The sequence below is a fragment of the Lepidochelys kempii genome, chromosome 1, assembly GCF_965140265.1.
Source record: "Lepidochelys kempii isolate rLepKem1 chromosome 1, rLepKem1.hap2, whole genome shotgun sequence".
In the NCBI taxonomy this organism is placed as follows: Eukaryota; Metazoa; Chordata; order Testudines; family Cheloniidae; genus Lepidochelys; species Lepidochelys kempii.
Window position 1 is genome coordinate 220114919 of NC_133256.1, and position 26908 is coordinate 220141826.

General features: G+C 43.0%; 1 protein-coding gene across 8 annotated transcripts in view; it reads right to left on the reverse strand.

Annotated features, from left to right (window-relative positions):
• Positions 1-26908, reverse strand: part of ANO2 (anoctamin 2) — a 283307-nt gene that overhangs the window by 34854 nt on the left and 221545 nt on the right. For 7 of the 8 annotated variants that reach the window (XR_012155321.1, XM_073314959.1, XM_073314978.1 and 4 more), the window contains 5 exons: positions 22943-23017; positions 13656-13857; positions 4692-4803; positions 3526-3583; positions 934-1034 (listed from right to left, as the gene is read on the reverse strand). Coding sequence is in view for 7 of the 8 variants with exons in the window: in XM_073314959.1 (XP_073171060.1) it covers positions 934-1034; positions 3526-3583; positions 4692-4803; positions 13656-13857; positions 22943-23017 (548 nt within the window). In the remaining variant the exon portion in view is untranslated. The remainder of the gene's footprint in view (positions 1-933; positions 1035-3525; positions 3584-4691; positions 4804-13655; positions 13858-22942; positions 23018-26908) is intronic. The other variant, XM_073314969.1, reaches the window with a different exon arrangement.

Here is a 26908-nt window from a genome sequence, read left to right on the forward strand (position 1 = left end):
AAATGTATTTCAATGACACTCTATTGTGCATCTCCCATCAAGATTCTAGTCCTCTTCTTCTTCAGAACCCTCAGTAAGGATCTCATCCAGAACCCATTTACATCAATGGCAAAACTTGCATGGAGTTCAGTGGAGCAGGATCAGACACTGTAGTAAGCCCTACAGTACCTACGCATCCAAGACTACCAGTGTTGCCACACACCTCAGAGAATGCTGTCATCAACAAAAATGATGAAGTTGAGAGAAGCAAGAGTAAAATTCATAAGACTTAGCAGCAAGACATTCTCAGTGATGGCTCTTGGCTGCAAACCCACCTGCCACTGGAGGTGCACTAAGCCAGAGTTCTTGCCACATTCAAAACATGATGCAAAATTCGCCTCCATGTATAAGCTCACTATAGTAAGACAGCTGCTAAATAGCATGTCACCATCTTCTCCATAGTCTAGTTACAAAATCATACAGTGAAGGGCACATTAAAAACATGTAGGTTTCATGTGTAAATCCACAAAAGAGTATAGATCAAATAACCCATTTTAAGATCTTATATGAGCCATTGTTTCCTTCACCCTCATTTCATATCCATTTGTATTCAATGCGGCTACTCTGAAAGCTTCTCTGAAACTTCCCAAGAGATTTATCATATCTTTCCTACTTTCCATAGGTTTCTAAAGTTAATTTATATCAATTCTTCAATATATTCAGACATTTTCTTTAATCCATTTACTGCAGATATAGCCAATTATATAAGGTAAAATACAGCCAGATCATTTCATCATAACCAGAAGCGTGATTTATCATCATCTTAAGTATATTCAATTAGGGCTCATTAAAGTCAATGGCAAAACTCCCATTCAGTGGAAGAAGGATCAAGCCTTTAATTTACAATCGTGTAGGAACAAAGTGCATGGTAACAGAAAAGGTTGAAATACATACGGGATTCCAATTTCAAAAAGATTATTCTGAATAAGTTGCTTTCCAAGCATAATGATGCTCAGCTGAATACAGAGTTCCATCAAACAGCCTCCTGGAGCACACTGTAATTTAAGGAAAAGCACAAACTGTTAATGAATTACGACAAAGGCATGAGGAAGCAGTGATTGCTGCTTTACAACTAATGTTGAAATTAACTTTGCATTATGAGCCAGATTTTCAATTCCCCCATGTAACTTTGCCAATTCCAAGGAAACTTATCCCTCTTAAATTTCACATCAGGTCTCAACCTGGGGTAGAATTTTACCAGGATCTTTTTCTGGGGGGTGTGGCAGGGAACTAGAAAAGGACTTTTAAAGTTCTGAGCCAAATTTTCAAAAAGTTTTTCAGTAAAGTCTAATTAGAATCCAAAAGATACAGTAAACTATAAATTATATACCTTTTAATGATGCTAAACCAGTGGTTCCCAAACTTGGTTTGCGGCTTGTTCAGGGTAAGCCCCTGGCGGGCCGCGAAACGCTTTGTTTATCCGAGTGTCTGCGGGTACGGCTGCTTGCAGCTCCCAGTGGCCGCAGTTCACCATTCCCAGCCAATGGGAGCTACGAGAAGCGGTGTGGGCCAGGCTACCGCTTCCTGCGGCTCCCATTGGCTGGGAACAGCAAACCACGGCCACTGGAAGCTGCGAGTGGCCATACTGCGGATGCTCAGGTAAACAAAGAATCTCGAGGCCCGCCAGGGGCTTACCCTGAACAAGTCGCGAATCAAGTTTGGGAACCACTGTCTTAAACATTAAAAAACCTCGAAATTAATGGTTGAAGAATCCAGATAGTTTCCTCTGCCATATAATCTTTCGTTATCACCAATTTACAATAACAATCCAACCTTAACTTTGCCCCCCAAAACTTTCATAAATATATGGAAAGATCAAAATATTGAGTTATTAAGAAATTGTAAAATATTGTTTCCTATTCAAAGGATCCATTTCTAATAGACTGCTTCATGAATATATACTATAATGTTCCTCACTACAAAAACACACATGCTTTAGTTGTTACACAATATTTATTAATTACTATTATTATTATTTATTTGTACTATGGTAGCACCTAGGAGCCCCAGTCAGGAACCAGGACCACATTGTGCTAGGTGCTTTACAACCAATCGGGGCGGGCGGGGGAGAGGGGGGCGGAGAAGGAGACAAAGACTGCCAAAGAGCTTACAATATTTTAAAAGTACAAGCTTGCAAAGACTACATACATTTATATGAATCCACACTACCATATAGTCAAAACATTTCAGAACACCAAATCCATCAATCATTCCAATTTTATTGCCATTCTATTCTATGGTCATTCCATAACCATATATGGGATAACTCAGTGGTTTGAGCATTTGCCTGCTAAACCCAGGGTTGTGAGCTCAATCCTTCAGGGGGCCATTTAGGGATCTGGGGCAAAAATTGGGAATTGGCCCTGCTTTAAGCAGGGGGTTGGACTAGATGACCTCCTGAGGTCCCTTCCAACCCTATGATTTGTGCTTCACCAATAAAATCACTCTGAAAACAAGTATGGCACTCTGAAAAACCATAGTCTCTAAGATGCCACTAGTACTCCTTTTCTTTTTGGGACTACTGTATATTCCTTTAAAATGTTTACTATACATTTAATTTAATTATCAACAGTATCCATTTGATTGCTTTTTTCCCCCATATTGGAAAGATACAAATAAACAAAGGCTCTGATCTTGCAAACTTGTATGTGTGCTTTACTTTAGGCACTGGATTAATTGGATTGATTTAAAGGGAATACCAATACCTGCTTAAAGTGAAGCATAAAGTGTCTGCAGGATTGATCGGGGCCTAAGAGGACAAAGTGGCGAGATCCCAGAACTATATTTTTTCCAGACTTTTCGAGGGGAAAGATGGTCTAATGCTTAGGGCACAAAACTAGCCCTTGCATTCAAGCCCCTGCTCTGCCACAGACTTCATGTGTGACCATGGGCAAGTCACCCACCCATGGAAAAAAATAGTGGGTGCTCAGCACCCACCAGCCACAGTGTTTAGCGGCACTGTCGATCAGCTCCTTAGGCAGCTGGGGGAGGCGCTTGGGGGAGGGCAAAGAGCAGCGAGCAGCAGGTGGGTGAGGCCTTGGGAGAGAGGTTGGAGTGGGGGCAGGAAAAGGCGGAGTGAGGGTGTGGCCTCGGGGGAGGGGCAGAGCAGGAGTGGGGGTGGAGCACCCCCAAGGAAAACTAAAAGTCAGTGCCTATGACTTCATCTCCCTGTGTCTCAATTCCCCATGTGTAAAACTGAGATAATAGCACTGTCCTACCTCACAGATGTATGAAAATAAATAGATCACAACACTGTAAGGCACTCAGATACTATGATGATGAGGCCATATAGGTATCTAAAACAGACAGATTATTGGGACTGAATTTTGTTTTGAATTTTTCTTTTCTCTTCTTGGAAGGCATAGAATTTTGGTAAAATAAATGTGGTAGGTTTTTTTCAGCTGTTCACTGGACTCCTTAGAAAGGCACTCTCATCCATATCTCTTTTTTAACTATGTTTTCTGTTTGAATTCCATCTGTACTTGCCTCTTCCATTCGGTAACCATCAAACATATATACATAACTACCAGGTCGGCCAACAAACCTGAAAGTAATAAAAATATATGAAATGATGAAAAAACAATGTATTAAAAATTATCCTCAACAAAATTACTGCTTATACACAGTAGCCAGTTTTAAAATAAATTTCAAATTAACTATTTTAACATGATTTAAAAAAAAAAACCCACCGTCAACTTCAGATAAATTAACTAAACCGAGTTTCAAATATTGTGCCTGTCCCTGAGTCTCTCTGACAATTTTTGCAGTTCTAAAATCACCTTTTCCTATTTATAAAAATGTTTTTCTTTCTCACCTGGTTAAAACCCACACTAACAAATGGGAAAATTGACCGAGGCTCTGATCTTGAAAACTGTTACACATGAATAACTTCATGCATTTGAGTAGTCCTAATGAGCAAAGTTACTTACATGTGTGAGGGGTTTCAGGACCTGGGCTATTCTGGATATACACATTGAAAGTGACTACACACAAAGGGCTGTCAAATACAATACTTAAAAAAGACTAGAAAAAATATTTTTCTCCCATGTCTTTTAGAACTGCCTTAGATAATACTTCTCAAAATTGTAAGTAAAATATTTTCAGACAAAAGTGTGATTTTTTTAATTGATGGCATCCACAGGCATTAGTTCACAATATATTATTATTTATTATATGTATTACCACAGTGTCTAGAAGCCATAGTCATGGACCAGAGCCCCATTGTGTGAGGCCACGTATAAAACACAGAACAAAAATATGGTCCCTGCCCCAAAGAGCTTAACAGATAGATTAACAGCTTATAAAACTTAAAAGGAGCACAACAATTATATGAATCTAACTAGAATTCAGAAATACATACATATTTAAAACATTGTTTACAAACAATCACCCTAAGATCTCCATCTGCTACATTATGGACCATCAAGTTCTGGTAGTCAGTGGATCCTGCATGTACAGTAAAGCACAACTGATCATGAGTCCACCTATGGATCTCTCACCCCAGAACAATCTCTCCAGGCCAGCCTGACCCACTCCCTCTGCCATTTTGGGTACTAAGATGGCCATTCCAGACCCTTCAATGACCTTACTGCCATCAGTAGCCTGCAACATGGGGCCATTAATAAGAAATCAACAATGTAAATTCATCCTACCTTCCTTTAAAAAAGGCAACATAAAAAATTGGTGCATAAGAGTTCACAAACTTCAATAGGAAAGCCTTCAAAATTAACCTCTCTTCAAAGGTCTTCTCTGTTTTTGGTACCTCTGCAAAATAAATAAATAAATACAATAAAACATAAAACCCCACAAAAGCAATAGATAAATATGTAATTGTCTTTCAGTAGACTCAAGCAAAAGCAAAAACTGTATTATTAGAGTTAATGTGGTTTTATCATATCTTTTATTCTGCACTGAGTGACACTAGAAAAATATACAGCGTCCTTTTTTTCTTCTTACTCCTGCAAATTTCCGGCTATTCTTTCAATTAAAGTGTATTTGGCAGTGACACATATAGAGGCACCTACGTACACTATAAAATGAACCAGATGCTCAGAGGGTAGCTCTGCTGGTTTACACAGTTGAGGGTCTGCCCCAATCTCTTTCTACTCCGATGACCCCCATCTCTATAACATGCGGCTATCTTGTTAATATTAATGGTGTTGGAAGGATACATTAATTGGGGCCTGATTCTCATTTACAGTAAGGCCCCTTTTACACCTCCAGCCCCTTGTCTAAATGTGAATCAGGTCTTAATGAATTTATTCTCACAACACAGACAGCTGCAGCAGCACAGGAGCTAGCAAACAGAGCTGTAAACAGGGGAGTTTGAGTGGGAGTTTGAAAGCGGAGTTTGTCTTGTGGTGCTTGTGTGGGGTTTGGTTTTGCTGTGGGTGGTGGTGTTTTGGTGTGGTTTGTGTTTCCCAGATTAACAGGATTTAGGTGGGAAGGCTATGACAGATTCAGAGGTGGCAGTGGGAGTGACCCATGTAGCAGATGACACAATGAAGATGACTGGATGTGGAAGCTGTGGTATGTACATGATCCTGGAGGGGGCACCTGGTAAGAGTTTTGTCTGCATGAAATGCCGTCTGATAGAGCTGATGGAGGAAAAGATCAGAGGTTTGGAGATGCAGGTGGAAAGTCTGGTAGAGTTTAGGAAGGGGTTTGAGCGGATTATGGAGCAAAGACATGAGGTATCTGAAGGGAAAAGCTCAGACTTGCAGATGGAAGCAGGACTAGGGAATTTTGAGGGGAGACTGGGTGAGGAAAGTGGTCAGTGGAAGCATGTGACTAAAAGAACTAGGCAGAGGAAAAGACGGGCTAGTGAAGGAGAAATAGAGCTTCAGAATAGGTTTGCAGAGTTGGAAAATGAAGAAGGGGCTCAGCAGGTAGTCACTGAAGGTGACAGGGCAAGGAAGAAGAGAAGAGCGGTTAGTCCTATAGGAAAAGGGGAAGAGTTAATGGAGATTACACCAAATATGAGCCCCAGGAGGATACAGGATGGGTTAAAAAGGATTACAAGGGAGAATGGGAATGGAAAAAACTTGCAGCCAGAGGGAACAGGGGATAGACTGGAGAATAGCACCGTCACTAGGAAAAGGCAGGTCTATGTGATTGGGGACTCTTTATTGAGAAGAATAGATAGGCCTGTAACCAGAGCTGATCCAGAAAATAGGAGGGTGTGCTGTCTTCCAGGTGCTAAGATACGGGATGTAGACCTGAGGTTAAAAAGGATTCTAAAGGGAGCGGGAAAGAATCCCCTAATTATCCTTCATGTGGGAACAAATGATACGGCTAGATTCTCACTGGAAAGTATTAAGGGAGACTATGTTAGGCTGGGGAGGACGCTTAAGGAAATTGAGGCTCAGGTGATCTTTAGTGGGATTTTGCCTGTTCCTAGAGAAGGGCAACAAAGGTGTGACAAGATTATGACTATCAATAGATGGCTTAGGCAGTGGTGCTATAAGGAGGGCTTTGGGATGTATGGCCATTGGGAGGCATTCATGGATAGAGGACAGTTCTCTCGGGATGGACTTCATCTGAGTAGGGAAGGAAATAGACTTCTAGGATGGAGGCTGGCACAACTGATTAAGAGAGCTTTAAACTAGGAATTTGGGGGAGATGGTTGGGAGATGTCCAGGTAATCTCCACGCCAGAATTTAGCATAGAGTGGAAAGAAAATGAAGTAAGAGTGGATACAGCTGTAGGTAGGAGGAAGGGCAGTGTAGATACAAGTCTAATAGGTTATACTGGTAGTAAAATAACCGTGCCTAATAGGGTACAGAATGTGAGTGAGGCCAAACAGCAAAAATTAAGATGTTTGTACACTAATGCAAGGAGCCTAGGTAACAAAATGGAGGAACTAGAGTTACTGGTGCAGGAAGTGAAACCAGATATTATAGGTATAACAGAGACCTGGTGGAATAGTAGTCATGACTGGGCTACAGGTATTGAAGGGTATGTGCTGTTTAGGAAAGACCGAAATAAAGGTAAAGGTGGTGGAGTAGCACTGTATATCAATGATGAGATAGAATGTAAAGAAATAAGAAGCGATGAAATGGATATGACTGAGTCTGTCTGGGCAATAATTAAATTGGGGAAGAAAACTATTAGAGCCTCCCCTAGGATAGTGCTTGGGGTGTGCTATAGACCACCGGGATCTAATTTGGATATGGATAGAGCCCTTTTTAATGTTTTTAATAAAGTAAATACTAATGGAAACTGTGTGATCATGGGAGACTTTAACTTCCCAGATATAGACTGGAGGATGAGTGCTAGTAATAATAATAGGGCTCAGATTTTCCTAGATGCGATAGCTGATGGATTCCTTCAACAAGTAGTTGCTGAACCGACTAGAGGGGATGCCATTTTAGATCTGGTCTTGGCGAGTAATGAGGATCTCATAGAGGAAATGGTTGTAGGGGATAATCTTGGCTCAAGTGATCATGAGCTAATTCAGTTCAAACTGAATGGAAGGATTAACAAAAATAAATCTGCAACTAGGGTTTTTGATTTCAAAAGGGCTGACTTTCAAAAATTAAGGAAATTAGTTAGGGAAGTGGATTGGACTGAAGAATTTATGGGTTTAAAGGTAGAGGAGGCCTGGGATTATTTTAAATTAAAGCTGCAGAAGCTATCGGAAGCATGCATCCCAAGGAAGGGGAAAAAATTCATAGGCAGGAGTTGTAGACCAAGCTGGATGAGCAAGCATCTTAGAGAGGTAATTAAGAAAAAGCAGAAAGCATATAGGGAGTGGAAGAAGGGAGGGATCAGTAAGGAAAGCTACCTTATTGAGGTCAGAATATGTAGGGATAAAGTGAGACAGGCTAAAAGTCAAGTAGAGTTGGACCTTGCAAAGGGAATTAAAACCAATAGTAAAAGGTTCTATAGTCATATAAATAGGAAGAAAACAAAGAGAGAAGAAGTGGGACCGCTAAAAACTGAGGATGGAGTGGAGGTCAAGGATAATCTAGGCATGGCCCAATATCTAAACAAATACTTTGCCTCAGTCTTTAATAAGACTAAAGAGGATCTTAGGGATAATGGTAGCATGATAAATGGGAATGAGGATATGGAGGTAGACATCACCATATCTGAGGTAGAAGCGAAACTCAAACAGCTTAATGGGGCTAAATCGGGGGGCCCAGATAATCTTCATCCAAGAATATTAAAAGAATTGGCACAAGAAATTGCAAGCCCATTAGCAAGAATTTTTAATGAATCTGTAAATTCAGGGGTTGTACCATATGATTGGAGAATTGCTAACATAGTTCCTATTTTTAAGAAAGGGAAAAAAAGTGATCCAAGTAATTATAGGCCTGTTAGTTTGACATCTGTAGTATGCAAGGTCTTGGAAAAAATTTTGAAGGAGAAGGTAGTTAAGGACATTGAAGTCAATGGTAAATGGGACAAAATACAACATGGTTTTACAAAAGGTAGATCGTGCCAAACCAACCTGATTTCCTTCTTTGAGAGAGTAACAGATTTTTTAGATAAAGGAAACGCAGTGGATCTAATTTATTTAGATTTTAGTAAGGCGTTTGATACTGTGCCACATGGGGAATTATTAGTTAAATTGGATAAGATGGGCATCAATAGGAAAATTGAAAGGTGGATAGGGAATTGGTTAAAGGGGAGACTACAACGGGTCCTACTGAAAGGTGAACTGTCAAGTTGGAGGGAGGTTACCAGTGGAGTTCCTCAAGGATCAGTTTTGGGACCAATCTTATTTAATCTTTTTATTACTGACCTGGGCACAAAAAGTGGGAGTGTGCTAATAAAGTTTGCAGATGATACAAAGCTGGGAGGTATTGCTAATTTAGAGAAGGACAGGGATACCCTACAGGAGGATCTGGATGACCTTGTAAACTGGAGTAATAGGAATAGGATGAAATTTAATAGTGAGAAGTGTAAGGTCATGCATTTAGGGATTAATAACAAGAATTTTAGTTATAAGCTAGGGACGCATCAACTAGAAGTAACGGAGGAGGAAAAGGACCTTGGAGTATTGGTTGATCATAGGTTGACTATGAGCTGCCAATGTGATATGGCTGTGAAAAAAGCTAATGTCGTCTTGGGATGCATCAGGAGAGGTATTTCCAGTAGGGATAAGGAGGTTTTAGTACCGTTATATAAGGCACTGGTGAGACCTCACCTGGAATACTGTGTGCAGTTCTGGTCTCCCATGTTTAAGAAGGATGAATTCAAACTGGAACAGGTACAGAGAAGGGCTACTAGGATGATCCGAGGAATGGAAAACTTGTCTTATGAAAGGAGACTCAGGGAGCTTGGCTTGTTTAGCCTAACTAAAAGAAGGTTGAGGGGAGATATGATTGCTCTCTATAAATATATCAGAGGGATAAATACCAGAGAGGGAGAGGAATTATTTAAACTCAATACCAGTGTGGACACAAGAACAAATGGATATAAACTGGCCACTAGGAAATTTAGATTAGAAATTAGACGAAGGTTTCTAACCATCAGAGGAGTGAAGTTTTGGAATAGCCTTCCGAGGGAAGTAGTGGGGGCAAAAGATCTATCTTGCTTTAAGATTAAACTCGATAAGTTTATGGAGGAGATGGTATGATGGGATAACATGGTTTTGGTAATTAAATATTCATGGTAAATAGGCCCAATGGCCTGTGATGGGTTTTTAGATGGGGTAAGATCCAAGTTACCCGGGAAAGAATTTTCTGTAGTATCTGGCTGATGAATCTTGCCCATATGCTCAGGGTTTAGCTGATCGCCATATTTGGGGTCGGGAAGGAATTTTCCTCCAGGGCAGATTGGAAGGCCCTGGAGGTTTTTCGCCTTCCTCTGTAGCATGGGGCACGGGTCACTTGCTGGAGGATTCTCTGCTCCTTGAGGTCTTCAAACTACAATTTGAGGACTTCAATAGCACAGATATAGGTGTGAGGTCTTTTTTAGGAGTGGTGGGTGAAATTCTGTGGCCTGCATTGTGCAGGAGGTCAGACTAGATGATCATAATGGTCCCTTCTGACCTAAATATCTATGAATCTATGAATCTAAACACCCTTTGAAATAGAGAAGTACTGCTATTCCCATTTCATAGATGGGGAAACTGAGGCACAAACATTTCAGGGCCTCCTTCAGCGACGTATTTAAGTACCTGCTTAACTTTAAATATGCGAGTAGTTCCACTGACTTCAATGGGACTGCTTAAATGTTTAAAGCACATGCTGAAGTAACTTCCTGAATCAGGTTCTAGATAGCTTGCCCAAGTTGATACAAAACATTTTTTGTGGGGGAGGGGAGACAGAAAGTGAACTTAAATGTCCTAAGCCCCATTCCCCACTCCAAAACTTTAACAAGACGACCATCGGTTCCAGAAGGTTCTTCCCCTCTCCATACACCCTCCATACCTTTAGATATGTCTTCTATAAAACTTCTGAAAATACATCACACAATTGCTTATACATTTCAGTTGACTTCAGCACCTTGCAGAATCAAGCCCTTAAAGAGTATTACATTTACATTAACAGTATTAATCTACATTAACATAAAAACTAAGATTTTTTTTTTTATCAGCCATGCACAGGGCTTCTGAGGATAGCTACCATGCATGTTTAACCAGGCACAGAACAGATTGTTGTTATTTCATACTGGTTGTCACTGTAGTGGATTCAAAATGTGAAATAATAAGGGCGATTCAGTGCATCAGTCTCAAGAAGCCTCTGAAAGCATTACTGAAATTGTGCAGCCTAGTGATTTGGTTCAGGTTTTTTTTAAAAAGAGCTCATCTTCCATTAAAACACCTAAATAAGAACCACATTATTAAAAGCGCCTAGCATTGTGACACCTGTGGCCAGATTTTTGTAAGAGCTTAGCATCCAGCAAGCTGAGCTCTTGAAGTTCTAGCCCTTAGAAAATTCAGTTACACAAACCACCTGACTTTATGGAAATACTTCATTAAAAATTATTAATTTGGGGCCAATCCAGCTAGCACTGCACAGCCCAAATACGAGCTTATGTGCTGGGTAGATTTGCAAGGGGACCAGTGGAAGGAATAACCCCATGGCAACAGTGCAGCCCTTGGAGGGGATAGGAAGTTCCATGTAGGAGTAGAGCCCCTGCCTCACAGATGACTCCCACAGAGATGAGCTCTGTCCCAGGAAGGAAATGTGCACCCCCCTGACACACATAAGAACAGCCATACTGGGTCAGACCAAAGGTCCATCTAGCCCAGTATCCTGTCTTCCAACAGTGGCCAGTGCCAGGTGACCCAGAGGGAATGAACAGAACAGGGCAATCATCAAGTGATCCATCCCCTGTTGCTCTCTCTCTCTCTCTCACGTGTGTGCGCGCACACACACACACACACACACACACAAAGTTCACTGCCTCAGGAGGTCAGGATTTGTTCCTTAGTTAGTGAGGTCTGATAGGCAAGAATGCATACAGTCAGAACAGGAATAGAATGGATGAATGAATAAAAGAAAAGGAGGACATTTTAACATATGGTTTATACAACTTAAAATATCCAACGGTGTCCTGAATACATACCATCAAAACCCCAGAGCTGAATTATGCTCTTTGCAGGTAGTGCTACATGGAGGCTGGGCCAAGGAATTGTGCTGAGGGAGAGACTATGCCCCTGTAACACATGAACAGGGGTGATTCTGCTCTCACTTTACCACTGTTTTACACTTCATTTGTTTCCTCATGACTTTAGGGGAGATACCCCAGTTTACACCAACACACATAAGATCTGAATTAGGCCTAATGCCACCTGGGTGCTGAGAATAGGGTGATTTACTCAGCATCAGGAAACATGACCCTTTGAAAGAGGTGTAATCTGCACTCCTGCCGGTACTGCGGGGGAGTCAATGTCCTTCCTTTGCATTGCACAGATATTCCCCGGCTGAGGCCACAAGCACTGCCTGAAGACCTAGTGATTCGCCTTCTAGCCCTTCACAGTGCCTGTGGGCGAAGTTATTGCTGCCTCCTGCCCTAAGCACTGATTCAGCCAGATATTTAAGTACATGCATAACTAAGCATGAAACTAATCTCATTGATTTCCATGGTACTACTCATGTGCTCAAAGTTACTCACATGCCTAAGTCCCTTGCTGAACTGCAGCCCAAATGAGCTTAGGGATGGAAAGGGGATCCATGAACCCTCCACTGCTCCTACACCAGGTCAGGAAAATTTGCCCCTTAAAGTGGAAAAATGCAGCATGATGCCAGACACGTCTATGAATTGCAGTGTGAAAAGAAAATTGCATCCATTTTGCTCAGCTCAGCAATATGAAAGTTCACAAGGTAAGAAGCATTTATCAGCATGAATGAATTGTAATTTTTTTTAACATTTTTAATTACAGTTGGCATCTGAGCATATTAGTAGAGACAGCCATCTGAATGAACCATGATGTAATTTGTGGCACTAGAAATTATTCAAAAAGGACCAAAGCCTAGAATTCATGGTGGGTCCTGTCTCAGGCAAAACACCCAGTTACTTCAATAGGAGTGTTGTCTGAGTAAGGGCAGCAGGGCTGGCTCTAAATGTGACTTGAAGCTCAGAGGGGAATAACAGAGGGATATTTTATGTGAAAGCTAAAAAACTGACTGTATTTTTCATCTTTGTTTCCCATACAGCTCTGAAAACCAAATGCACAACTGGCATCAGTGGGTACATCTCCACTGAACTTAATGGAATTATGCCCATTTGCACCGGGCTACGTTTTGCCAAGAAACTCTCTGCAAAAAGGGAGAGAAAATATAATAAGGTGGCATTATGTTAAATGTATTACTGGTCTCTTTTTATTTTAAATTTTCATTGGAGTCAAATTGAAACAATTGGGCTACCTCTAACAATAGAAATCATTCTACTGAATCTCACCCATTTATGACTGGCCCTCTGTTATGCTAGTATGCTATCAGAAGTGTAAATAATGATGCTATTTATAATAGTACAGTACACCCTCTCTATAACGAACCCCTGGGGATCCAAGCCATTTATTCGTTATAGCCACGGGTGCGTTATAGTGAAAGAGCCCTGCCACCGGGGTCAGCGTCTGACATCTCAAGCCCTGTGGCGGCGGCAGGAGCATAGAGCTTGTCTGGCCCCAGAGCCACGGTAGGGGCAGAGAGTTTATCCTAAGATCCTTGACTTTAATGGGGCTACATTAACGTTCACCATTTGAGGATCTGACCCATTATTCTAATTTTATATGTGAGGAAATCGAGACACAGAATCCTTTTGACAGTATGGTTTATTTTGTTTGGGGAACTGGTATAAACTGTTCCAGTAAAGGAACCATCCACTAGGAGGGTTTGCCAGTATAGCTCTACCAGTGTTCTTTCTAATGCAGACAAGGCCAAAGTCCAACTGATTTCAACGAGAATTAGGCTTCTCTGTGTCTAAGGTCAGATTTTGAAAAGTATTTAGACACCTAAATATGCTTTAACGTGTGGCCCAAAGTCATTTTTGAAAATTGGAGTTGGGACCCTTAGTCACTTGGACACATTTTTATCCTCTGGGCCTGAATGTTTCCTCTTTTACAGAACTGCTTTACAGGAAATCCTCCTTTTAGAACTTTCTTGCCTACTCTATTGGAAATACATACAAAGTTGTAATGAGGGCAAGGAGAGCTTTACCCATTTCTGTCAGCCATTTGGCAACAGCTCCATAAATCTCATCTAATATAAGGATCACAACCAGGTTAATGATGACAGAGGTTGCAGTCACAGTCACACGAACGTTCGACCTGGTTGACTCATTTTTGCTGATGGACAAGGCAGCTGCTGTAATAATTCGGTACACGGTCACACCAAAAACTGCTGAAAATGTCACGGTAATCTGCAAAGAAATGTATGGAAATATCAGTGCACATATCTGACTAGAGCTTACAAAGAAATGTTTAATTATATCTCAAAATTGTTGCCCGAATTGGTGTTGAGTGACTAGAAACTAGAGTAACACAAGAACAAGAGGATGTACAATGACACTAAGTGGTGGAAAATTCAACTCCTATAAAAGGAAATACTTTTCTCCACACAGCAGGTGATTACACTCTGGAACCCGCTGCTGTAAGAAGTCACTGAGGTCAGAGCCCTAACTAAGCATTTTAGCACCTGCGGTGAGCAAGGATATTTGCACTCCCTGGAGGTGATGAGTGGGGAGGCATGCAGGGTCACATGCCCACCAGATTTCTGTCTTCCATTTAACATAGAGGGTTTCAAACTGTGGGGCACTAGGGGGATGCATCCCCACAGTTTGGAAATTGTCACCTCCTGCCAAGAGCCAGAAGATCAGAAGCTGGCAGAAGCCACCTGGCCCACTCGGGCCCCTGGCTCTCCATGCTGTGGAAACCAGGGCACTGGCTGGCTACCCAGAAGCCCTCCTTGCCCTGTTCCCCAAGCCAGCTGCCTCTGCATGGCTGGGCACTCCCCAGGCAGGGCAGGCAGCCCAGCTCCGGCCAGCGACGCCCCCTGGAGTTGGCCCTTGCCCATGGAGCCTGGCTGCCATGAGATGCTCCACAAGGTGCTCCCTGCATTATTCATCCCCCCTTGGGCATCTGTGTCTCAGCAGCCTGGTCACACCCCGCTCATTGCTTAGGGACCTGCCATTGCAGCTGGGTCACTCTCCCCATACTCCCTGCATACAGAGCAGAACCCTTTGCTCCCCTTGGCTGCCCTGCCCCAGTCCTGTGGCTGCCGGGCTTGCAGTTGAACTGCCTGAGCTCTGAGCTTGGCCACACGAGCCTGGTGCCCACCCAGGCCTTGGGGGTGGGCAGCTGCTGCTGGCAGGGCAGACTCACTCCCACCAGCTCCAGAAACTGACGGCGTGAGAATGGAGCAACTGCTAGGGTTACCACAATTCAAATTCCCAAATAGAGGCCACTGCCAGGAAGAGGGGGAGCTGGAGGGGAGGTGGAGGGACTGGAAAGAGGGACCTGCTGTGGGGGGTACCCACTGGAGATGGGGAGAAGTATCACTCCCTGTCTGTCACAGCGGAGGGGTGGCTGGCACAGGCCCGGCCGCCGCACCAGCCATAGGTCAGAGCCTCCCTGTGGCCTTCTCCCCATCCCCACAGCTGGGCATGGGCGCTATTTCAGATTGGGGCGGGGGCAACTTTAACTGTGATTCCAGGGACTACTAAGCACCTGAAAATGCTAGGATTTTTGCAGATAATAACTTAGAAATTAGCTGACAGGAGCACTGTATCTAATTCCTATATAAAGAAAGAAAAATATATACAAACTCCAATTAAAGCCATATTTTAAATGTTTATGTAAATTTTGAACAATCAGGAGATATTATAGCAAAATATTCTGAATCTGTAACTTTGAGGTGGAGTCAGAACTGTTCGGCTATGTCCTGCCATTAAACCATTAAGACCCTCTTTCAGCTCAGTTGGTGGTGGTGAGGAGCCTGTAGTTTGGGAATAGGAGGAGTCCGTTTCAATCCCCATGGCCAAGATAAATATGAGGTCCTCAGACGGTGAGCGGGTGTAACCCATATGAAGAGAGGGTGCTGCAGTCACTGGGAGACTTGTTGCTCTCGGTGGAGAATTCTGGATTTGGGAATGACAGTTCCCAAGATCCCATCTCAGACAAGCCTGAGCAAAGATGGTGGAAGTTACAGGGTGGAAGCATTTGGAGATTTCTTACACTGATGTCAAATATAAGATCTGAACAGCTGGTTCTGAGGCAAGCTTTGTCTATCTAGGCAAGTGTGTAATGAACAGGCTGGTGTGTATGTGCCCATGTAACTCTCATGGTTCCCCTGGCTGTCATGGGCCCTACCCTGCTAACAGATAACAGAGATTCTCCGTTAGCTCAGGCATCAGGGCCCTGTCCTTTGGCGCAGGCGACAGGGGTTCTGCCCCAACCGGAGCTGTGAAGCTCTCTAAGGCTGTTGTGTGCAACACAGTGGTACCCGGCGGTTCTAACGGGCTGTGGAACTGTCACAACAGAGCAGTATCTCCCTGAATTACTCCTTCGCCCACTGTTCAGTGCAGTGATAAGGTTGTTACAGAATAGAAGAGGGTCAAATAAAAGCTGGCTACTGTAATTTGAAATCCATGTGTGAGTGACAGGGGCCATCATTGCAGTTGTGAAAAATTTTTGTCTCCAGGTCCCTCAGCTGGAATTCCAGCCTGCGACTCCCCAGCTCCATGGAGCTGAGCGCACATGAGTGCCCGGGGGTGCTCGCCTCCATGGGGGGCTCTAGCAGGCCATTCCTCCTTGCCACCGCCATGCAGTTGCATCAGGGTCAAAGGTTTGTCAACAGCCGAGGGACAGAGTTCAGCCCTGTGTGCAGCAAAGGCCCCAGGATGGCACTGACCCTGTGAATGGCCTGAGCAGTGCCCCTGAGCAGTGCCCTGTGGGGGTGTGTCAGTGCGATGTTCAGTCAGGCCTCCCAAGAGCCATGGCTGTGCAACTCAGCACGCTGGTTCCTCAACAGAGAAACCCTGACCAAGGTTGAGTCTGTTTAAATTCCAAACACCCTCTAGTGGGTACAACTGGCGATTAGCAACTTTAATGAGAGCTTTAACTGCAGATGCCCTCTCTCCCCCAGCGCTGGGAAGGGCCAGGCCCCAGGCTGGCAACGCTGGACTCAGCCCTGCACACAGGTTAGGGAGTGTGAGCAGAGCCAGTAGCGCATGGCCAGGCAGCGGGTCTGGGGAAGGCAAACAGCTCCATCCTGAGCTAATCGCAGACAAAGTTCCTCATGGCACAGATCCGAACAGCACCTAGCACATTTTATATATGCTCCATCACACGGTCCTACTTGTGCACCCCTTATCCTCATAGTGCCTATGCTAACGCTTGTGTACCCCTTCTCTCCTAACCCTGCACTCCCCTCCTGCGCCCCCTTCTCCCCTAACCCCTGCACTCCTTCATGGTCCTAGCCCCCTGTACCCCCTCCCCATTCAGCACCCTCCACGTATTTAATGCAGCTGGTCTCCGACCTCCAGCGCCTGGATGGAACCAGCCATGCAGCCCTTCCTCCTTCTGCCCTTCCTACCAGCCAGAACTCACATTCCTGCCCACCTGCTGTTGCGGTCCTAGTGCCAGGGAAAGCCTTCTCAAGCTGGGGTCGCTGGACCTATGATCCTGTGGGGTGGGAGGACACTGAGCACCCTGGGCTCCAGCTGACTCTGCAGGACCCAATCTTTGAGGGGTGGAATGTGGAAGTACTGATGCTGCTGGACCCAATCCTGTGCCGCCGCACTTTTGTGCCCCCTGGTTCTGCCTGCCCCTTTCACCTCACCCTAGTTACAGCTCTGACTAAGGCCAAGAACTTCACAAGACTGAAACTGAGATTGGACATTTATATGGATATCAAGAATACTCAGAGTTATAATTAATGACAAGAAAAATTGGAAAGGGATATTCATCCTTGTACTTCAGGGCTTAAGCCAGTCTCTAACTAATAGAGAAAAGGATGACACCCATGTGGGGCAGGTTTCACCACATCTGCCTGTTGCAGGGTTTGTAAGCATTCCTCTGAAACATCTGCTACTGCCTATGGTCAGAGACAGGAAACTAGCACTCTGATCATGCAGTGAGTAATGTATGTTGGATTGCTGTGCCTACACAGAGCTGCATCAATGTCAATGGAACTGCTCGCTGCAACAACCCACCCATATGCTTCCCACAGGAGGATTGGAACCTAATGGTGTAAAACCTTTTCTGTTCTACAAACTTTTGCCATAGATGGAAACATTTTGCTGTGTCTGAATATGCATGAATCTTTTGATACTGATTAAGGCAGAGTCATTCAGGGTTCATTGTAAATTTTTGTCCCAGAAGTCAAAGGGTGTTCTGTGGTCTCTGAGCAGTTGACCTTTGCCCATGAAATCAGGCAAATCACCCATGCCACTTAAGGTCAACTTCCCAACAGAAGAATTTGTATTTCATGGGGTTGTGTTATTCCAGTTTCAAAACACAAAATGAAATAACAATTTTTAAAGATAAAATTTCACACAGAAACACAGTCTTTGGCTAAACAGGGAGTCACAGCAGGAAGTGGAGAGAGGGTGGGTGTTTCTGTTTTGTTTTTGCCTTTAGCAAAAATTCCAAAGTAAATTCATTATTGTTGGTAAGGCATCTTGAGATCTTCTGATGAAAGAGATTATATAAGTGCAAAGGATTAGATTGTTATAATTATTATTTGGCTGGCCTGGGGCCTAGGTTCACAGTACAGGCCTAATGAAGTTTAGCACTTCAGTCTGCTGACTATTTTTAATGTAATCTTTTCATAATTAATAAAGGCCAAAATCATTTTTTTAAAAGGGGTCAGGATCAGCATCAACAGAATTAATCCCACACATCACCCTCCACTCGCAGGAAGAACCACAATTTTCAAGGAGCTACAGTTAAATTCATGGGTGGTGGTGCAGCCCATGAATTTTTGCCCTACGGAACGGCCCTACGTCCCCAGGGAGGGCAGGGGGTCTCCATGCACTGCCCCCGCCCTGAGTGCTGAATCCGCAACTCCTGTTCACTGGGAACTGCAGCCAATGGGAGCTGCGGGGGCGGTACCTGTGGGCAGCCGCATGCAGAGACCCCCTGGGCCCCCCATCAAGGAGCTGCCGCCAGAGGGGTGTGCCGGTCGCTTTTGGGAGCCGCCCGAGGTAAGCGCCGACCCCCCCGTAACCCCCTCCTGTACCCCAACACTGTGCCCCAGACTAGAGCCTGCACCCAAACTCCTTCCCAGAGCCAAATCCACACCCCCTCTTGCATTCAAACTCCCTCTGAGAGCCTGCACCCTGTACCCCCTCCTGCACCAAAACTCCCTTCCATTGCCTGCACCCCGTATCCCCTCCCGCACCCAAACTCCTTCCCAGAGTCCAACTCCTCACCCCCTCCCACACCCAAACTCCTTCCCAGAGCCTGAACCCCGTACACCCTCCTACACTGAAACTCCCTTCCAGAGCCCACACCCCACATCTCCCCCGCACCCAAACTCCCTCCCAGAGCCAGACCCCTCACCTCCTCCCACACCCAAACTCCCTCCCAGAGCCCACACCCACTGCTGAAAGTGAGTGAGGGTGGGGGAGAGTGAGCAACAGAGGGAAGGGGGCGGGGCCTTGGAGAAGGGGCAGGATAGGGGCACGGCCACAGGGAAGGGGCGGGATATGAGGCGGGGCAAAGGTCTTTGGCTTTTTGCAATTAGACAGTTGGCAGCCCTACCAGGCAGGCATGTGGAAGCCCTGGCCATGCCGGAAGAGCACGCCCAGCAGTGCAGCTGGCAGCTCGCTGGGCACCAGCCAATGCAGGCGCAGCATCGCCCAAATGTCAGGCTTGTGTATGCGTGAGGGGCCCCATTGACTGTTCTGCCCTGGGGCCCGGAATTGCTATCGGTGGGCCTGCTTCTACCTCACCTGTCCATGTAGGTGCCCATTGTGATACCAATCACCACAAATATGTGAGCACCTCCCGAGTAATAAGAGCCAAAAATCACAATTAGAGCTGGCCAGTTGTCTAATTTTTCTGTTTACTTTCTCCAGAGGCAGTTGGGGATTTTTTTTTTTTTTTTTACTTTTAGTAAATTATTTCCTTCTTCACTCCCTCTTCTCCTACTACTCCTTTACTCTCTCTTTTTTCTCCTCCTCTGTTTTCCTTCGATATTTTAGTGTATTGAATGGAACACTAAGCCAATGAGTTTCCAGTTGCTGAGACAGCCCTGTCTCCTGCTGTCACGAGCTTCACCCTTAAGGATGACATAGCTTCATAGCACCTGTGGGACACAGTTGACAGAGAAGGTCTTCTAGTGAAGAGAGAAGTGTTCTCTGAAGTATCTACAGCCACTTCCATGGAATGCCTTGAAGATTAATCCAGAGACCTTAAATCTGATCTCATGGTTTCTAGGGACCCTGTGTAGAGTACAGTGGGTGCTGAAGGTGAGGTACTCTCACGATTTTGGTATGATTTTTTACCTTTCACATGGAAATATCATGAGAGGTGCCAGCTCATGAATTTTCTCCTGTTTAAAATGCCCCCATCTCCCGTTACTGCCAATGGGGCTGAAGCCAACAAGATGGCTGCTCTTTCTCTATCTTCACGTGGAAATGAGGCTGCCCTGAAAAAAGCGGGCTGCCACTTCTTTCTAGGACACTGAAGCCCTGTGCACTGGCAAGACGGCTGCCATTCTATGGTTCATGGGCTGGACAGGGCACACAGACTGTAGGGAGCAGCAGAGACACTGTGAAAGGAGGGTGGGGAGAATGAGGCAGATTTAGGGGGTGCAGGGAGATGCGGGAGGGCATGAGGAAGCTGAGGGGGGAGAAGGATGTGGGGAGCCGGCAGGAGGGAGCCTGAGGGGAACAGAGGAAACTGATGAGGTGGGAGATGGAGGGGCTTGAGTGGCAGTTATGGGCCAGATTCTGATACCTTTACTCAAGCTGGGTAGCACTTTACTCCACAAATAGCTCCCCAGACTTCAATGAGACAATTCCCAGAGTAAGGGTAGACTACTGAGTACGTGTAAACGTATGAGAATCTAGCCTTAAAGGAAGAACAGGCTGAAGCCCTGTGCTGTGACACTAGTTGATTTTCTTCTCCTGTATGTGTCAAATCCACTGTAGGAAAGTGGAGAGGGTTGCTGATAGTGAGAACAGCAGCAGAGACGAATCAGGGACTATAAAGGAGGGTCGTGGTGATGCTGATGTGTAGCCCCATCCTGCTCCCTTGAGGCAACTGCACAGATTTTCATGGTTAATGCAGAAATCTTTGCTGTGATGTGTACTTTGTAGAACACCACTTCAGAAGGAAATTTTCAATAGCTTAAGCCTGGTGATATCCTGTTCCCAGTAAGCATACAAACTGCCCTTTGACTGCACAGCAAGAGGTCTTCATGCAGAACAGTGGTTGTGTATACAGATTTTAATACACTTAGAAATGTATCTCATCATGATTATAATTATTACTGATGTAAAATAAGACTGGTGCAGAGTCTAATTGGGTGTGAAAGTAAAAACTGATTTTTGTAAAACCTACATTTAAAAAAAGCCCCCAAATAATATACTTGGTTAAGTAAAGGAAGAGAGAGCAAGAGCTCAATAGAGAAAAAAGTGGTAGAATGCTTCTGCTTGAAAGGTCTTCATATTTAAGAAGTGCACAGAATAGAAAATAAAGAGCAAGGTTCTACCAAGAGGAAATTGTCAGAAGCCTTAAGAAATATCAGGGAAAGTATGCAGTGTGAGGGTAGGTGGGGGGAGGTCAGGCAAAGCATCTGACATCATCATTCTACAACAATATAGACATTTGAAGGAAAAATTCCTATGGGTTTGTGCCTGCCAGATAGTGTAGGCCTGGAAAAGGTGGTGGTAGAAATTCCACAATCACTTCTGCAGCACTGGAAAATGCGGCTTATGTGCGTGCTTGCATGCCTGAGACTCTAGCCCACTGTATCTAAATAGTGATCATGCTTCTAAAAAAAAAGTATTTAGTTTTTGTGTGGGTAGTGATAAAGGAGGTGGACTGGCCAAAATTAGTTACACGAGTGCAATCTCATATGCACCAGAACAACTGCAGAAACTGAACGCAGAATTTGGCCCAGTGTCCCCAATCACTGTTTAACTAATCTAGTAGGAAAAGGACTGTGTTCAGTAAAGCCCAGATTGTAATCTGCACATGGCAGATGGGATCTGGCTGGCTCTCATACAGCAGAATTTTTTCAACAGTTGCCCTGTATATGTTCATTGCTTAATGATATTCACAATATTCTAGAAAAAACTCTCTGGGCCAGCTCCACCGAAATCAATGACGCTTTGCTGGTTTGCAACAGCTGAGAATCTGGTGCTTTACATTTTACCTTTATAAATCTGTCTAGGATATTACACGAAGTGTGGGAGACAACATTTAGGCCCTGATTCAAGAAAATGATCACAATCTTAACTTTAAGAACATGCTTAAATGAGATTGTAACATAAGGTTAAAATTAAGTGCATGTTTAAGTAGCCATCCTAAAGAGGATGCTCTGCTAAACCAGGGCCTTATTCTGTAGCTACACTGAGAAATATTACAGCATTGCTACTAGTAATGTTGTAGTTACATTTGAGAAAGTTAGTCAGTTCTAATTCTTTTTTTTTTTTTTTTTTTACTTTTTCACTCAATTTTTTTTTTGTCTTTGAGCTGAAATTTCTCTTGTTGGGTTGGTTAATTCCTGAATTAAAAACAGCATATGTTGACATTTACATGATCCCAACTTGGATATAAGTCAAGAGCTTGACAGGTTAACAAACAGATACTTTTTAGTTATTTGTTCGGAATGGAACATATTGTGTCATTACTTTTTAAGCAGAAGTCCACACTGAAATCAGTCAGTTCTGTCTCAAAAATGATGGCCTGCTGTAGCCTAGGAAGCTCTTAGCCATTTAAAATTATACAGATGATATACATATACCCACAATGTGAAAGTGAACACAAAATTGCTGTGCATGTGGCAGAAGCATACTCAATTAAAATTCTGAATGAATAATTCTGGGGAAGTTTTTGTAGTATTTGCACCATTCAAGTCCATTAAAATGTTATACCCATATTAGTATTTTACATTAATTTCCTTGAGTAAATTCTGTGGGTCAGATGCACAGCTGGTAATAAACTGGCATATTTCCATTGCTGATTTACACCAGCTGAGGGTCAGGCTATGTGATTTCATTGTTTATATGTAGTTAGAGAGACCACGCATGGTTTTCAGCCTATGGTGTCATTGACCATTGGCAGGTCTATTGGCCAGACTTTCCTAATACTATTTTATCAAGCCTCGCAGCTCAACGCTAATGTATTTTGTTGTCTATAGGAAAGTTCCTAAGGTATAAAAAAGGAAAGGTCATTTCCATCTTTGAGAGCATTAATTCAGCTTTAAGGAGGATGTTGTTCACAGATCTTGACAGCCCAGAGGAATGTGAAAGAAAAAACAAATAAAATTACCATAAATAAAATGGATGCAACGTTCACTAGATAGCCAGGCATACGGTCTCTCCAGGTTAACTTCTCCTTTTCATCCTGTTGCAAAACACAAAGGTCAAGACAATCGATAGAGAACTGGTGAATTTTAGAACTGGGGGGAAAAAAAAGGAAAAAGCTCAATTAAAAATATTATTGATTTTCCCTTCTGCCCATTTATATTTTTGAATTTGAAAATTTAAACGTAATTTTAAAATTCAGAAATGTTCAACCATCTCTGAAATTGGTAGAAAAATGGGAAGAGGGGAAGGGAGAATTTCTCTAAAATTTTGTTGCCTATCCCCCCTGAATTTCAAAATTTGAAATTTCATTGAAAATCTGAAATGTGAAAAATTTCAACTGGCTTCTACTGAATTTCAAAGTCTTAATAGAAAAACTTAAAGTTAACCCTAAACAATTGTAGAAGTAAGTACTTTCATTAAAAAAACAAAAAAACTCAAACAAACCCCACAACCCTGCTTCTTGCAAGAGCGCAGAAGAGTGATGTTTTAGGTGAGAAACCATAATAAGATAGAATGTTTATCATCAGTTACTTCAGATGTCTCCTGTAAGGTTTGCTTCATCCACTGTGGCTGTTATACAACTGAACCCTCTCAGTGTTAAAATAACCATCTGACTATTCACAATCACACTGTAAAGTATTCAGAAGCATCTTCTACTTTCTATTTATGACACATTTGTTTACATCTTGTGTTGCTATATGCTCTTCATATTGTTCCAGAACCTCAGCTGGAGTAAATCTCTTCGCTCCATTGACTTCAACAGAGCTTTGCTGATTTATACCAGCTGGGGATTTGGCCCATTATTCCCAGTTGGAAGATTAAACATTTTTAGGTGAAATTCTGGCTCCATTGAAGTCAATGGGAATTTTGCTGTATTCCAGGCATCCCAGACTCTCTTATGGCATCTGGTTCAAAGATCAGAGAAATAATGAAGGCAAGCCCTATTTATAGAGGGCTCAGATGACTTTTCGACTGGGTGCAAAAGGTAGCTCCCTCCACCTGATACCTATCAGTGAAAAATAATGGAGCATTACTGCCCTCAAATAAACCCAATTCCCTGCTCTTAAAATGAAAAATAAAATGTTTTCATATGAAAAGAATTTTTAAAATTGATTTACATGAAACATGTTATTTCCACCCCTCAAAAATGGTTATTAAAAAAATAAGATCACAATGGTTAAGTTAAAGCAAAAATATGCAATTGAATTAACTGTGAATTCAAAATCAGCTGCTGTTCTCATTAGTCTTAACATCTGTGCTACACAATGGGGCCAGATTCTGTCCTTTTTATGCTGGTATAAATCGAGAGTAACTCCATTAAAGTCAAGAGCTTATATGGAGATTTATATGAAGGTAAATGAGATCAGAATCTGATTCAAAGGGCTCAAATAAGCTTTTTTTTTTCTTTAGGCACTACTATCCTGAGAAGAATACTGTCCTGACAAGAAATTACTTGGAGGCATTATGCACTTCAAAGGCAAAAGCACCTCCTGAGATGGTAAGGAAAGCGTGGAATTTGCAGTACTTCCACAATAGGTGTAAGCATCACCTTTCTGGTGGTGCCTGCTTGGGTGCAGGAATGGGAAGAGGCATCATCCTGTGCCCACCCTGGTTAGAAGTGTCCCACCAGTGCTTTTAACACTGCAGGAGCGTACACACACACCCCTTCACTGCTCGAGCAGTCAAATTAAGGGTGTCTCCTGCACGAGTGTGCTGAGAGGGCAGGACCATAGCAAACCCAAGGAGAAGCAGGCCCAAAGTATAGAGAACAAACATCTGAGTCCACCTTTTAGCCAGAAGGCAACTTTAAAAAGTGTTTCTCGGAAAGCACAGACGCATTTCATTTTGTTTTGGCATTTACCATTCAGCAGTTATCCAGGACATAAAAAGTTCTGCGCTACTACACTTTGAAAAGGCATGAAGGATACCACATCAAACTATTTCACAAGGGGAAAAACACTAAGGAAGCAAACCAGCAGAATGAGTTAATACTAGCCAAAACAGTCAAGGGAAATAAGAATCATAGAATATCTGGGTTGGAAGGGACCCCTCAGGAGGTCATCTAGTCCAACCCCCTGCTCAAAGCAGGACCAATCCCCAATTTTTGCCCCAGATCCCTAAATGGCCCCCTGAAGGATTGAACTCACAACCCTGGGTTTAGCGGGCCAATGCTCAAACCACTGAGCTATCCCTCCCCCTCAAAGAAAAGCTTAAGGAAAGCATAAGGAAAGCTTTTACAACAATATCAAGGAAAAGAGAAAAGGAGTACTTGTGGCACCTTAGAGACTAATCAATTTATTTGAGCATGAGCTTTCGTGAGCTACAGCTCACTTCATCGGAGAGAAAACTCACTCATATAGGAGGCAGTGAATGAAAATTCAAAAATGGCTAAGACACAACTTCTTTTCTAAATCTGTTAAACAAAATGACTTTTGGACAATTAGAATGCAATATGACACAGCTCAAACATTAATAAATCAGGAGTAGCATCCCCCCCACCCCAAGATTGGATTAAAAATCATGAGATTTCAAAAATATAAAAAAGTTGGGGCTCTTTTTATTTGCTGTTTGGTTCACATTTTCAAGCTTCTTCTGCTCAACCATGAGGTCAAGAGATTTTATTTTATTTTACAATGAAAGCTGAAATTCTCAAATAAATCAGTTGAGTTCAGGAATCAAGAAAAACAAGACAATAAAATCTCGAGAAATGGTGACACTGAGAAAGTGAGGAAGACCTTTAAACATACTTATTGATAAAGAGCAGGTAAGGGCATGTATAGGAAAACTGAATATATCCAAAACATCTGTTTTTCAAAAGTGGCTAGTGATTTTGGGTGGATCAATTTTTTGGGTTTCTAACCGGACACCTTTTTAAGGGTCTCAATTACCAGAACATGTTAAGCACCTTCAAAAATCAAGTGTGTCTCAAGGTGGGTATCCAAGAAGTGGAAGCACCCAAAGTCAGTAGTCATATTTGAAATTTTGGACTTGTAAACCCTTATTTTGACATTTAAATAAATGACTTCTTTTACTAACGCAATATACCCCAGCAGCTCACAGTGACCTCAATGAGAATTGCTGGGTGCTCAGTACTTTTCAAAATCCAGGCCACTTATTTAAGTGCTGAAATATGGATTTAGAAGCATAACCAATTCTAAAAACCTTGGCCATTGGCAAAAACAATTAAAATGAAATCTCGGCTGCACCTCAGAGATATCACCTCACTGAACAGGGAGAAAATAGTCCCTCTCTACATATCCCTCATCTGACTACACCTGGAACATTGTGTTCAGTTCTGCACACCATGCTAGCAATAAGATATTGCCAAACTGGAAAGAGTTCAGAGAAATGCAAGAAATATGACTAGGGAGCCGGAGGGACTGATTTATGAGGAAAGATTAAAATAGTCAGATATGGATGCCTTCTCTAAGTGATGTCTAAGAGAGAAGGATATGATAAGCCCTATAAACACTTGAAAGGTGTAAACACCAATAAAAGAGAGAATCTATTTAAGACAGTATAAGGGAATAGGATTAATGGGATGAAATTAGAAAAAGGAAAATTTAACCTGAAAAATCAAGAAAAACGTCTTGACAGTGAGATCTTTTAGGCTGTAAAACAGACTTTCAGGGGAAGCGGTGGAAGCCTCACTGCTTAAACGATTTAAAGCTAATCTCAACTGACACCAATCTTTCTCTAGATTCCAATATTCTAGGATTTCATCCCCTTCCTACATTAAAAAGAAATCGGTATTGTCTCCTACTCTTAAAATCCACTTCATGCTCCTCTGTGTGAGCTGGGGCTCCTGGTTGCTGGATGTGTGGCTTCTAGAGGGCAGAAAGGTCAAGAATCTGCAGGATTAGCTAGTAATACCCAGAAATCTTGGCCATCTGAGTAACGGTACAGACTCTGTGCCTCTTTCAGCTCT